At 28.7% G+C, this 12,002-nt stretch overlaps 1 protein-coding gene across 3 annotated transcripts in view; it reads right to left on the reverse strand.

Annotated features, from left to right (window-relative positions):
- The window catches only part of LOC123265953 (regulator of G-protein signaling 9), a 29,490-nt gene continuing 17,488 nt past the window's right edge, over positions 1 to 12,002 (reverse strand). For 2 of the 3 annotated variants that reach the window (XM_044729946.1, XM_044729947.1), the window contains exons 10-14: positions 11,627 to 11,848; positions 10,454 to 10,681; positions 10,128 to 10,181; positions 5,470 to 6,363; positions 1 to 601 (exon numbers count right to left, since the gene is read on the reverse strand). In XM_044729946.1, the coding sequence (XP_044585881.1) occupies positions 541 to 601; positions 5,470 to 6,363; positions 10,128 to 10,181; positions 10,454 to 10,681; positions 11,627 to 11,848 (1,459 nt within the window). In that variant the 3' untranslated portion in view covers positions 1 to 540. The remainder of the gene's footprint in view (positions 602 to 5,469; positions 6,364 to 10,127; positions 10,182 to 10,453; positions 10,682 to 11,626; positions 11,849 to 12,002) is intronic. The other variant, XM_044729948.1, reaches the window with a different exon arrangement.

Below are 12,002 nucleotides of genomic sequence, written 5' to 3' on the forward strand. Positions count from 1 at the left end.
GCGTACCACATGAACGTCCTTAATAGCCAGACTACTTTTTTTTTTTTAACACTATCATATTATCATATTTTCTATTAATTCAAATCTAACAAACTTCTACACAACAATCTACTGACGAATACGTTGCAACTTTAATATATTGATATTAGCCGCCATTGCGGTAACGCTTATAAATATATATTAATAATACAATAATATAATATAGATAATATATGTTAATTAACATACATATTCAAAAACGCTTTGAATCCATTATCTAATTAGTAGGCCGAGTTACCAGATTCTGCGATCGTCAATCAAATCATACTGATTAGGATGATTAAATTTTAACTAAAAAATACCGAGTTTGTTCTTTAATAATTAAGCAAACTTATTAAACTTAATCCTAATTAATGCTAACTTTAATACTTAAGACACTTGAGAACAGCCGCAAGGTGGCGCTTACATCGAGATTAAACGTGTAATCCATGTGCGAATAGCGTGTAAAACGATTTAGGTGGTTAGTGCAGTAATTAACTCTCTCGTAAGTCGATAAAGGGTTTACAAGTAACCTAAGGTCGCGTAGGTCTTTACATAGGGTGTGTCCACTTTACAATTCTCCCTGAAATCAAATTTGTTAGTGTTAATATTATTCAAAGGTTACAAGACTATTTAACCGCAGATGATTTAGAAACGACAAAATTTTTTATAAGGACAAAGAAAATCAATAGTTAATTTTTGATTATATCTTCTAATTATTTTTTTTTTTTTATATATTTAAATGAAAAGTTTTGTCATTTTTTTGCGGACTAATTTAAATATTTTAAAAAGTCGTAAAACTATTGGTAATTTTTTAAATGCGGCACGGAAAAAAAAAATGGAAAAAATTATTATATTATCCATAAAAGATTTACATTGTAAAATATTAATATTACCAAAGATATGTGAAAATTAACATTAAAAATTTGAATTTGAAAAATGTTTTTTCGAATAGCAATTTTTCTAGTTTTAAATTTAAAGCGACACTTATTATTATTTATAATGTCATTTTTCCTTTTTTCTTTTTTCCTATGAGGGCTTTACTGCTTTTTTTTTTTTAATTTGAAAATTGAATAAACAGATCATTAATTAAAGTTTACAAAATTATATTTTTATTTTTCAAAATAAAAAAACGATGTCAACATTTTTTTTTAACTTATTCAATTTTCCATTAAAAAAAAAAAAAAAATCAAACTTACAAATAAACATCTAAAAAATTTAGTAATTATTTACAAGCGGGGTTCACTCTATTTTCGGCCATATCTAGGTGAAAAATTAACATTTTCCAATTTTTTTTTTTAAATTATCAATTTTTCGACCCAAAATTTAATTTTACCATATTGTCTTATATATAAAATATTACTAAATTAACAAAATTTTTCAACAGTGTATAGTCAAAATTAAAAATAAAATTACCTTCATAGGTGAGAAAATCTACCAAATTACCAAATTAATTATTTTATAAAAATACTTGGTAATTATTTACAAGTGGGGTCCACCCGATTTTTGGTCATATCTAGGTGAAAAATTAACATTTTTTAATTTTTTTTTTTTTTTGATTTTGCTTGTTTCTACGGTTTGTTTATGTTAAAAAATGTCGTGAAAGGAAAAAAAAAAAGATTTTGATAGCATTTTTACCTTCAAAAGTTGGAAAAAATTTGGCTTATGTTTTTGGATAAAATTTCTATTATATTTTTTTTTATGTTTTTGTTACATTTTTTTTTTTTTGAAAAGTACATAAAAAAACGAAAAAAAATTTTTTTTTTTGAAAATTTGTTAAAATTGTGATAGCGAAAAAAAATTTTTTTTAATTGTTCGTTTTTAACTTCCCGCTAAGAAAATAGAAAATTTTCAAAAATCGGGAAGTTATTGGTTTTACCCCGTTTTTCGAAAATCGAGTTTTCATCAGATCTCGACGTTTTGAGGTCCTAGGAAGTTTCCCTGACTATTCCCGCGAGGGTGTCACTATGTGTGTGTGTGTGTGTGTGTGTGTGTGTGTGTGTGTGTGTGTGTGTGTGTGTGTGTGTGTGTAAGTATGTAAGATGGACGGCGGAGTTTGTAAGAAAGTCCTTCTTTACAAGCATAGAATGTGTGTTTTCCATACATGCTTGTAAATTTACGATTCTAGTAAAAAATTTTCTGTTATTTATAATTATAAAAATGATAATTATAATAAAAATTATTATTACAATAATAATAATAATAATAATAATATTTTTAATTATAATTTCAGAAAAAAAATAATTTTCATAAAAAATTTCCTCAACAAAATAAATTTTTTTTTTTTTTTCTTTTACATTAAAATTGATTTATTTTTAAATAATTAACAATCAATTTAATATCTTAATACATAGTATTATAATTAAACAATATTAAAAAGTTATTTCATAACAATAAGTTCATTTTTAATAAAAATAAATGACATTAAAAAATGACAATGTAAACCTCTTATAACTTTTGAACGATTAAACCGATGTCATCGCGGTTGGTCCCATTCGAAAGGGCTTGGCCAAACTTAGATTTTGAATACAATTTGGACTGATTCGGACCGATGGATTTCGAAAAATCTAAAAAAAAATTTTTTCAAAAGTGGTTTTTTTGGAATAATTTTTAAAAGGCTTCATCAATCAACTCCAAAAACTAATCAGCTCTTAACATCAAAAAACCACGTCGATTGCCGCTAATCCGGTCAAAATCGGTTGATTCGTTCGAGAGATATCGTGCAGGAAAGAAAACCCAAAAAAGTGTTTTTTCGGAATTACTCCGAAATTTCTAGTTTGACCAATTGTAACTTAGAAATACTTTATGAGGCTTTAAAAACTGCGTAGAATGCCGCCACCAACCGCGTAAAAATCGGTTCATTCATTCAAAAGTTATTGCGGTTTGAAAATTCAAAAAATAGTGTTTTATGAAACTTTTATCAGATTTTTGAGCTCAAAGAGCTCAAAAGCATAGAAAAAGTATCTTTTCGAGTTTGGAGCTCAAAACAACACATAGATTGTATTTTTGAGCTCGAAGAGCTCAAAAACTTCGTAGGTGCAATTTTAAGCGGCCAGGTATTAACGGAATTAGCGGGAAGTTGCAGGCATGGCCTTTAGGGTCAACCGTTTTCCTAATTTTTTTATGTATTTTTAAAAAAAAAAAATATATCAACAAAATAAAATAGAAATTTCGTTTAAAAAAATTAAAGTTAAAATGGTGGACCTCACTTGCAAATAATTACCAAAAATTTTAACAAATATTTATTTTTTTAACAAATATAATCAAATAATAAAATATAATATAATAAAATCGGAAAATGAAAAAAACCCTAATTTTTCTTTCTCAAAAAATCATAATGCCCATTATTAGGGTGGCGCAAAAAAACCGACTATTTTTTTTTTTTAGTCTTGAGTGAAAAAATGTTAGTTTTTGATGTTTTAAGAGCTCTCTCCAAAGGACAGTTAAAAAAAAAATTTTTAAGAGATTTTTCACGATTTTTAAAAAATTTCAAAAATCGTGAAAAATCGATTTTTTTTTTTTAATTTTTTTTCTCGTTACGTCATAATTTTAAAGACCAAAAACAATAAGTTCCTGAAAGTTTTAGTTCAAAATTTAAATTTTAAAAGGTCGCTCATAATTTTTTTTTAATTTATTAGTGCATTACGTTAGATTTTTTTGAGCGACTCTTTAATATTCAAATTAAAATTCCACGCATTTCTTTTTTTTTTTATTTAGTACAATAATCGATAAAAATATACCACGTGATGTACTGAAAATCAAGCACAATATAGAAAACATAATTTTTTTTCAATTTAATAATTTTACAAAGAAAATGTATCATTATATTTAATTGTTTTTTCTCTAAGTTCTTAATATTTTGTAAATTTATCTGAACGCTTCGTTTTTTCGCCATATTCTTACTATAGCCCCGAGAATTGATTTACAATTCCTAAAAAATATGATTCAATTTAAAGAACAAAATCAAAGTTAGGTTCAGCAGTACTAAAAAGTTTTTCTCGACATCCTCAGATTCGGTAGAATCTGGCGCCAAGTTCCGTTCAAATCCGTTGTAAACGGAGCGCCAGACTACCGACTGTGTTTACTGTAAGCAGAACGGTATTTCGAGGTTGCAAAATTTTATTTAATTATATGGTTCTCCTTTTTCCAAAATGATATATTATAAAATTAATTTATACTTTATTTTACTGATATTAATTAATTATAATCAATTATACCACTTAATTCACTTAAAATTATTAAATTTTATCAGCACAAACTATAGTAAGCCCAGAAATTTCGATCCTGACTTTTTTTCGATGGGGAATATCAGCGCCACAGACTAGATTAAATAAAAATGTGTAGCAATCCTTCCTATAGACACGCAACTACAGTAAAAAAAAGTGATTCATAGCTTGCATCTATGGCCGCCAGGGTGCACTAGAATTACATCTACATAAACTGTAGCTTCAAGGGGATAGTTTGCAGTAAAAATGCAGTCAACACGAGATTTAAGTTGTTATCAATTGTAAATTTTCATTATAATTACAAAAAGTACTAAAATCCGAATAAAAACAGTTTCACTGTAAAAAAGTCGCGCCAAGTCCACGTTCATAAGACTATTAGGAAAAAAAATTTTTTTTTTTCTTTACAAAAAGATACAAAATAAAAAAATTAAAAAATCCGAGTAACCGATATGATTGTTTATGATTTTCGGAAATTAAAAAAAATTTTATTGTAAATTTAAAAATTAAAAAAAAAATTTTAGAACGTACTTGGTGTGCGTCATTGTGTATTTCAATTTTTTTAAAGTCCTAGTAAATAGATTTTACGAATTTCATTAAAAGTAAAATATTTTGTAACCGCGCACACTAAATACGTTCTAAAATTTTTTTTTAATTTTTAAATTTACAATAAAATTTTTTTTAATTTCCGAAAATCATAAACAATCATATCGGTTACTCGGATTTTTTAATTTTTTTATTTTGTATCTTTTTGTAAAGAAAAAAAAAAATTTTTTTTCCTAATAGTCTTATGAACGTGGACTTGGCGCGACTTTTTTACAGTGAAACTGTTTTTGTTCGTTTATGGTACATTAGTGACTATTTAATTGGATTAGTATTTTTTGACTCTGAAATTTAAAAAAAATCATGAGCGACCTTTTAAAATTTTAATTTTGAACTGAAACTTTCAGGAACTTATTTTTTTTGGTCTATAAAATTATGACGTATCGAGAAAAAAAATTTAAAAAAAAAATTCGATTTTTGAAATTTAAAAAAATTTGGAACGACTCCTTGAAAATTTTTTTTTTGAGCTGTTCTTTGGAGAGGGCTCTTAAAACATCAAAAACTAACATTTTTTCACTCGAGACTGAAAAAAAAAAAAAATCGGTTTTTTTGCGCCACCCTACCCATTATTAATAAAATTAAATAAAAAATTACCAAATCTCACATAAAAAAAGAAAAAACTTACTCATCTTCCCAAGGACAAACTTCATTAACATTATTGTCTTGCTTTTCCGTCGAAGTACCAGCCTGCTGTGCCTGTGGTTGATTGGGCGCCTGACCGTCCTCAGGAACCCAAACCGGAACGACCTGTGCGTCCTCAGCCGGTTCAGGGGCGTCGGAACAAATGGAACTTTCCGGCTCAGTAGCAGTGTTGTCCTGTCTAATAGTAGACACATCAGCAGAGCTGTCATCTCCAAAAGCGACGGACTCGACATCAACACTGGGCTCAGAATCAACGGAGTCGCCAGTGAGGTCGCCGACGATGGCGCTGATGCTGATCAACGGAGCGAGAGCCTTAGGCTTGCTCGAGTCCGGCTCCTGGGACTTTTTGGGGCTCTTGCTGGTGGTCTCAACCTCCTCGGGCACAGGAGCGCTCTTGACGTCGAGCTGGTGCGGGTGATGGTGAAAGTGATGGTGGTAGTGCTGATAGTGGGGCAAGTCGAAGGACTGCTGGGGCGTGGTGAAGTTTACGGCCGGCCTGCTGGTGTCAGCAAGCTTCACCTTGGTCGTGACGGAGCCGCCCGGGTAGTTCCGGAGGACAATGGGGTTGCTCATCGAGTGCTGGAGTCCGCAGGTCTTTCTCAGCCGGTCGGAAGCTTCCGCTATCGCCAGGCTCACGTCCGAGGAGGAGCTGCAGGAGTCCAGCTGGGATGAATTTTTCCTGGAGGTTCTCGATGACGTCTCCGTCGGCAAGGGAATCCCGCTGGTGCTCGGGTACGGCCAGCAGGTGCTTTCGTCAGTCGAACCTGACGAGGTTCCCGCAGCGACGTCTGATTCTACACTCGGGCCTGGTGCCGCGTCCCACGGGCACACGTCGTCCATAGGGCGAGCTGCAGCTACCTCCGCTCCACCAGCATCCCTGACAACAAGAACTTTATTTTATGATTTAGTTTTTTACCATTTTTTAGAAGGTTTATTTACACTCCCACTCTCATGCATTCACTTTGTTTCGTTTTTTTTTGGTTTGTTACATCCAAGGATTTTATTTGTTTTGTTGATTACTTTTTTTTTTTTTTAGTGGTGAGTTTTGTGAGTAAATATACACGGATTTTTTTTACATATAATAGGTAGTTAGAAATGGATAGTTGTAGTGTTAGTAATTATGCAGTAATTTTTTTTCTTTAATTTTCGTTAAATTTGAGGGATTTATGAGGAAAATTCGGTTTAGCACTCAAGAACGTCAAGATGGCGGGGAAAACTAAAATGGCGGGTTCGAGAAATTCTATTGGCTCATTTCAAATAGTCAGCGCCAAACGCGGGAAATTTATTATTTAAATGTTAATCGAATATACGTTTTGAATTTTTATTTTTTAAGGGGATTTATGCACTTGAAATTTTTTAAAAATCTAGTTTTTTATTTTGTTTTTGGACATTTTTTTAAGTATATAGAAAATTTTCAAAGCCGGTGAGAAAAGTTAGAACCATGTAAGAAACTCCGCCGTCCATCTTACAGCATTAAATAAATAATTTTATTTTTAGATTAGAAATTTTTTTTTTAATTAAGTTGTTGAATTAATTATTTTAACTATATTTTTTAGTTATTGACATAAGGATTAATAATTCCGATTAATATTTTCTATTTTTATAAATAATTAACGCTAAAATGTTTAGTAAAAATTTATAATTTTTTATGAAGCCGTCATTTTGTTAAAAATTGATACTTTTATAATTACTCCGATTAATCATTAAATAATATCAATAAAAAATTTTGATTTTTGAATATCGATGACTTAAATTGAAGATATCGGGGTCATCGCAAGTAACCTTTTTTAAAAAAACTTCTGTAGATCTTTTACAGCAGCTAGAAAAATAATAATTTGTAAAAAAAAAATACTTATTGGGACATTCTATGCGAAATGGGAAAATGACTAAAATTTTAAAATTCCTCTAATTCATTATAATTTAGTCCTAATTTATTATTAAAATGATATATTTTACTAGCTTGTAAAGAAATTTTTTTTTTAATCAATAAGAAAATCAATTTTTCTCTCCTAGTAACTTTCAGTCATACTAACTTGTATCTAGTTTAAATGTTGTTTTAATAGTTTTAAGAATAAATTCATTTTATGTTTGTTATTAACTAACATATATTATTATAGTTTTAAGAACAAATTTTTTTATGTTCGTTATTAATTAACACCTAAGTTTATCAAGATCGTGTTGTCAGCATGCCAAATCCTTAATTTGTGTTTTTTAATTATCCTAAATAATTTATAGTTAAATATATAAATAATAATGTTTCTAAGGTTGAAATAATATAAAAATCTTTTTAATAAACAACTTGATGTAGACATTTTGTACTTGTCCCACCAGTTACAAATGTCTGTCCCACCAGTCACAATAAAAACAAATTTTTTTAATTGTTTCGACGTAGGTAATCAGTCTAATTTTTCATAATATTGAATATTTGTAGGATAAATTTTGTATTGAGAGGGAAGTATTTTTTAAAAGTTTAGTAGTCGAACTGAAATTGGACTTTAAGTATACCGCGGTAAGAGAGAAGGATTTTTCGATGTCCCACCAGCCGCACTCAGTCAAATGATAATTACGAGAAACTTAAAAAGTAATCGAGGTTTTTGACAAAGGGATGTTGTTAATTAGTTATTCTTCTATATTATAAGATAAATTTTACTATAGTATAAGTTTCAGTTACATAATCATAGCTTATAATTGATGCACAGAAAGAAAAATTTATTGACTGGAGAACAAAATTCTTGGCTTAAGAAAATTTCGGGTGCCTGAAGGAAGACCAAAGTTGTGTTGGCCAAAGTAAAAATTTTTCTTGAAATTCTATTCTTGGTGGAAGTAATTTTTTCTTAGTTCAAATTATCATAAATACTTGATACAATAAATTTTTATATTTGATCAAGATTTTTAGATACTTTAGGCAACGCTACCTACTTCAACTGAGAAAAATTTTCTCACCTTGAGAAAATTTTTCTCTTGAATATTTGATATCCATTTTATATTATTTTAGCGTGCAATTATACCTATTGAATGAAAAAAAATGATTCAATATTATTTGATCTTCCCATTTGAAATGTTAATCAATAAAAATATTAATGAAAATTTACTTCTATCTTTATATTTAATTTTTTGGAGCAAGAGAAAAATTTTCTCAAGACGAAAATTTACTTCTATCAACAACTAAATTTTTTGGAGCAATCGGCTGAATTTTCTCAAAACAACAAGATTTTCTTGACTTAAATAAATTTTCTTGGATCAAGATACGTATTTCTTAAAGCAAGAGAATTAATTTTGTTAGTATAAGTGAAATTTCTTGTCAAAAAAAATTTTTTTTTCGCTCAAGAAAATAATTAAGAAGAAAAATATTTTCTTGGCTCAAGTAAACCTTTTTTTTTTTTTTTTGTGTAAAGTTCAAAGTTACTACTTAATTTTCATATTTAAAGAAGTTCGAGCGTAACTAATGAGTCAAAATAATGTTAAAATTTTTTTAACATTTTAGTCCTCCCAATATTCGTCGAAATTCTTTATTTTAATTTAAAATAATTTAAACAATTTAATAATTGATGATTTTTACTTATTCAATAAAGTAAAGTAATAAAATGACTTTGGTATGTATTACTTACCGGAATAAATAAACAGATTTGGCAATAGCGCGCTTGATTATACCCATTACTGAGACGTGGATGAGTGTGTGAGTTAAACATTTCTCTCTCTGTAACTATATTTATATCCTTTTTTTTTTCTCAGCTGTTGACGCGATGTTATCAAATCTTTATTCGAATAAATAGCTGACGAAAAACGAGTTACAAACATAAAATTTGACTTTAAATATTTCAAAAATTATATCGGTAATGTATTATTATTAAATTGTTTTTAAATTTTGCAACAATCCAAGTTTCTTGTGTATATTTTCTTATCCGTTAAAGTTGGGAGGTTAATATTGAAAAAAATAATTAAAGTCTCGATAAAAGTTTGTCCGCCATAAGAGCCCGTGTATAAGGAGATAAAATATGTGATTTTTAAAATTTAATATCTAAGTAATTAAACGGTGAATCTTTTTTAAATTTTGGGATTAGATAAATAACGTATTTATTTATACGTATATTTAATTTCAAAGCTCGAAGTTGGAAATTATTTTTTACATTAGATTCGCTCGAACTTCCTTAATCAAAAATTTTTTTTCAGCCTTCCAAGTGCATATAACTTCTAAAATTTATTTTATGAAATTAAAACTGCATAATTACTAAATAAAAATAGTAATAGTAATAAAAAAAAAGTATTTTACGGAATTGAGTAGCCGAGTAATGTAAAATCTTAAAAATGAGGGTTGAAAGTACGAAGACATCAATAGTTGTCAGCTAATCAATAGCAGCAGAGTAGATAATACAGAGTTTAGTAGGTATAGTTGTAGATGATGCAAATAAATAATTTAGCAACATAAAATACACAAGCATTCACAATCTTCAGATAGAAAATAGCAATATCGAGATAATATTATCCAGGTGAAGATATATTGATGCATTTTAGTATAGAAGTAATATAAAAAATAATTTTATTAAATTATTATCTATTAAACTTTAATAATAAAAACGACGACAATTATAGTATAGACGTCAATGGATAAAATCACGTGAAGCATGAGGGTTGTCGACTTACTGAACACTATGTGGACTAGCCCTGCCAGGGGATACGATACCAGCGAGATCTCCCCTGAAAATACCAATGTTTCAACCTCGAAATTAATAACTATTATTGCACTGCCTTAAACTCGAATTAATTAAATAAAAATTAAATGCTAATTATTTAACAATGACAATATTGTTGAAGAAAAAAATTATCAAGTTATATTTAGAACTTTACTTCTATTCTGGGCCAAATGACAAAGCGATGCATCATAAATGACTGTGTGTGTTGTGAATGTCAAGTGGATTGACGTTGTCACACATTGCCGGTAAGCTCTGAGAGGATTATTTTAGCTGTACCTGTAAGGGATGTCAGTGAGATTCGATTGACTGTGGGAGTGAGGAACCCTGGGGGCCACGTTGACGTCCCGAATACCACAAACGGCCAGCTCATGGGCTGATCCCGAGAGGCTGCGATCGCTACCTCGTCTACGTCCCCCGCTTCCGCTGCTCATGTTTCCCTGCAAGCCGCCTCCCGCTGCTGATGCTGCGGTTTTCTTCTTTGCTTGTCCGCCGAATCCGAAGAACCTGAGGGGACAGTTTTGATTACTCTTTTTTATTATTTTTTTTTAGACAGTTTAATTATGCAAGAAAATTTTTATTTTTATTAATTAAAGAAATTTTTTAAAGTTTATTAATTTTTGTTTTATTTTATAGCAGCATTTATTAAAAATTATGTTTCTTAAGTGGATAAAGCTTTTTGGTACTCGTGTGTCAGCACACACTCTTTGCTCGTTGTGCCAAATTTTTCAAACCCGAACGCCCTCTCCACTCAATTATATAGTTTAATGTACTGTCAACAGATGGCGTTGCAGTTTTTTTTAATTTAAAGTAAATTTTTGAAATTATTTAATATTTAAAATTTATTTTAAATTAATAATAAATAAATACTTTAATTTTTTTTATCTTTATTTAAAATAAATGACAATTCTATGAATATTTATTACTTAACATTTAAAAAAAAATGTCTGATAAATTTTTTTAATTGGATTAAAATTTTTTTCTGTAATAATTTCATTAAAAATTACTCCAATTTAATATAATATGCATAAAAATTTTAATGGAGTGACTTGAATAGAAATTTAAATTTCCCGCAATTTTATAGTTTCAATTTTCAACACTATGCGCCACTACGCGTCATCAGCCATTTTGATTAACATGCCAAATAATAAGTAAAAATTGATAAATGTCTAAAAAAATCAATTTATAATGTTGAAATTTATAATTTAACAAACTTTTTGTTAAAAAAGGCCTCTTTTTTTTAATTAAAGAAAAATAATTATCCTAAAAAAATTTCTTGGCTCAATAATTAAATTACTTGAATTAAATAAAGATCACTTTAATCAATAAAAAATATTCTCATTAATTATTAAGAATATTTATTCATTTTTGGGTCAAGAAAATATTTTAAATTGTAATATTTTTTTTTAGTTTATAAATATAGACTTTGCAAATTTAATAATTAATACTCACCGCTTTTTTTGCAACGGCTGAATACCAGCAGCCAGAAGATTTCGATAGTGATCTGAGCGTATAAATCTAGGATAACAATCCTTTTTAAGCAAAAGTGTATAAACATGCTCAGCAGCAGCGTCAAATGTAAATCTACTAGGACTTTTCATTTCCTGGTGAACTCGATCCATTGTTTTTCCATCAATGTTTATTTCACACGGTGCACCCGGCGCTAAAAATTCTCTGCAATTATAAACAATAAACACTACAGTATACAATAACCTCTATTTTTTATTATTTAACTCATAAATATAATTAAAACAACAATGAATTTAAATAATAGTGAACTTTAATTAAAACTCGAAACAATTGAATTTTTTTTAAGGCCAGCGGTTAA

This window comes from Cotesia glomerata, linkage group LG5, assembly GCF_020080835.1.
Source record: "Cotesia glomerata isolate CgM1 linkage group LG5, MPM_Cglom_v2.3, whole genome shotgun sequence".
Taxonomy (NCBI): Eukaryota; Metazoa; Arthropoda; class Insecta; order Hymenoptera; family Braconidae; genus Cotesia; species Cotesia glomerata.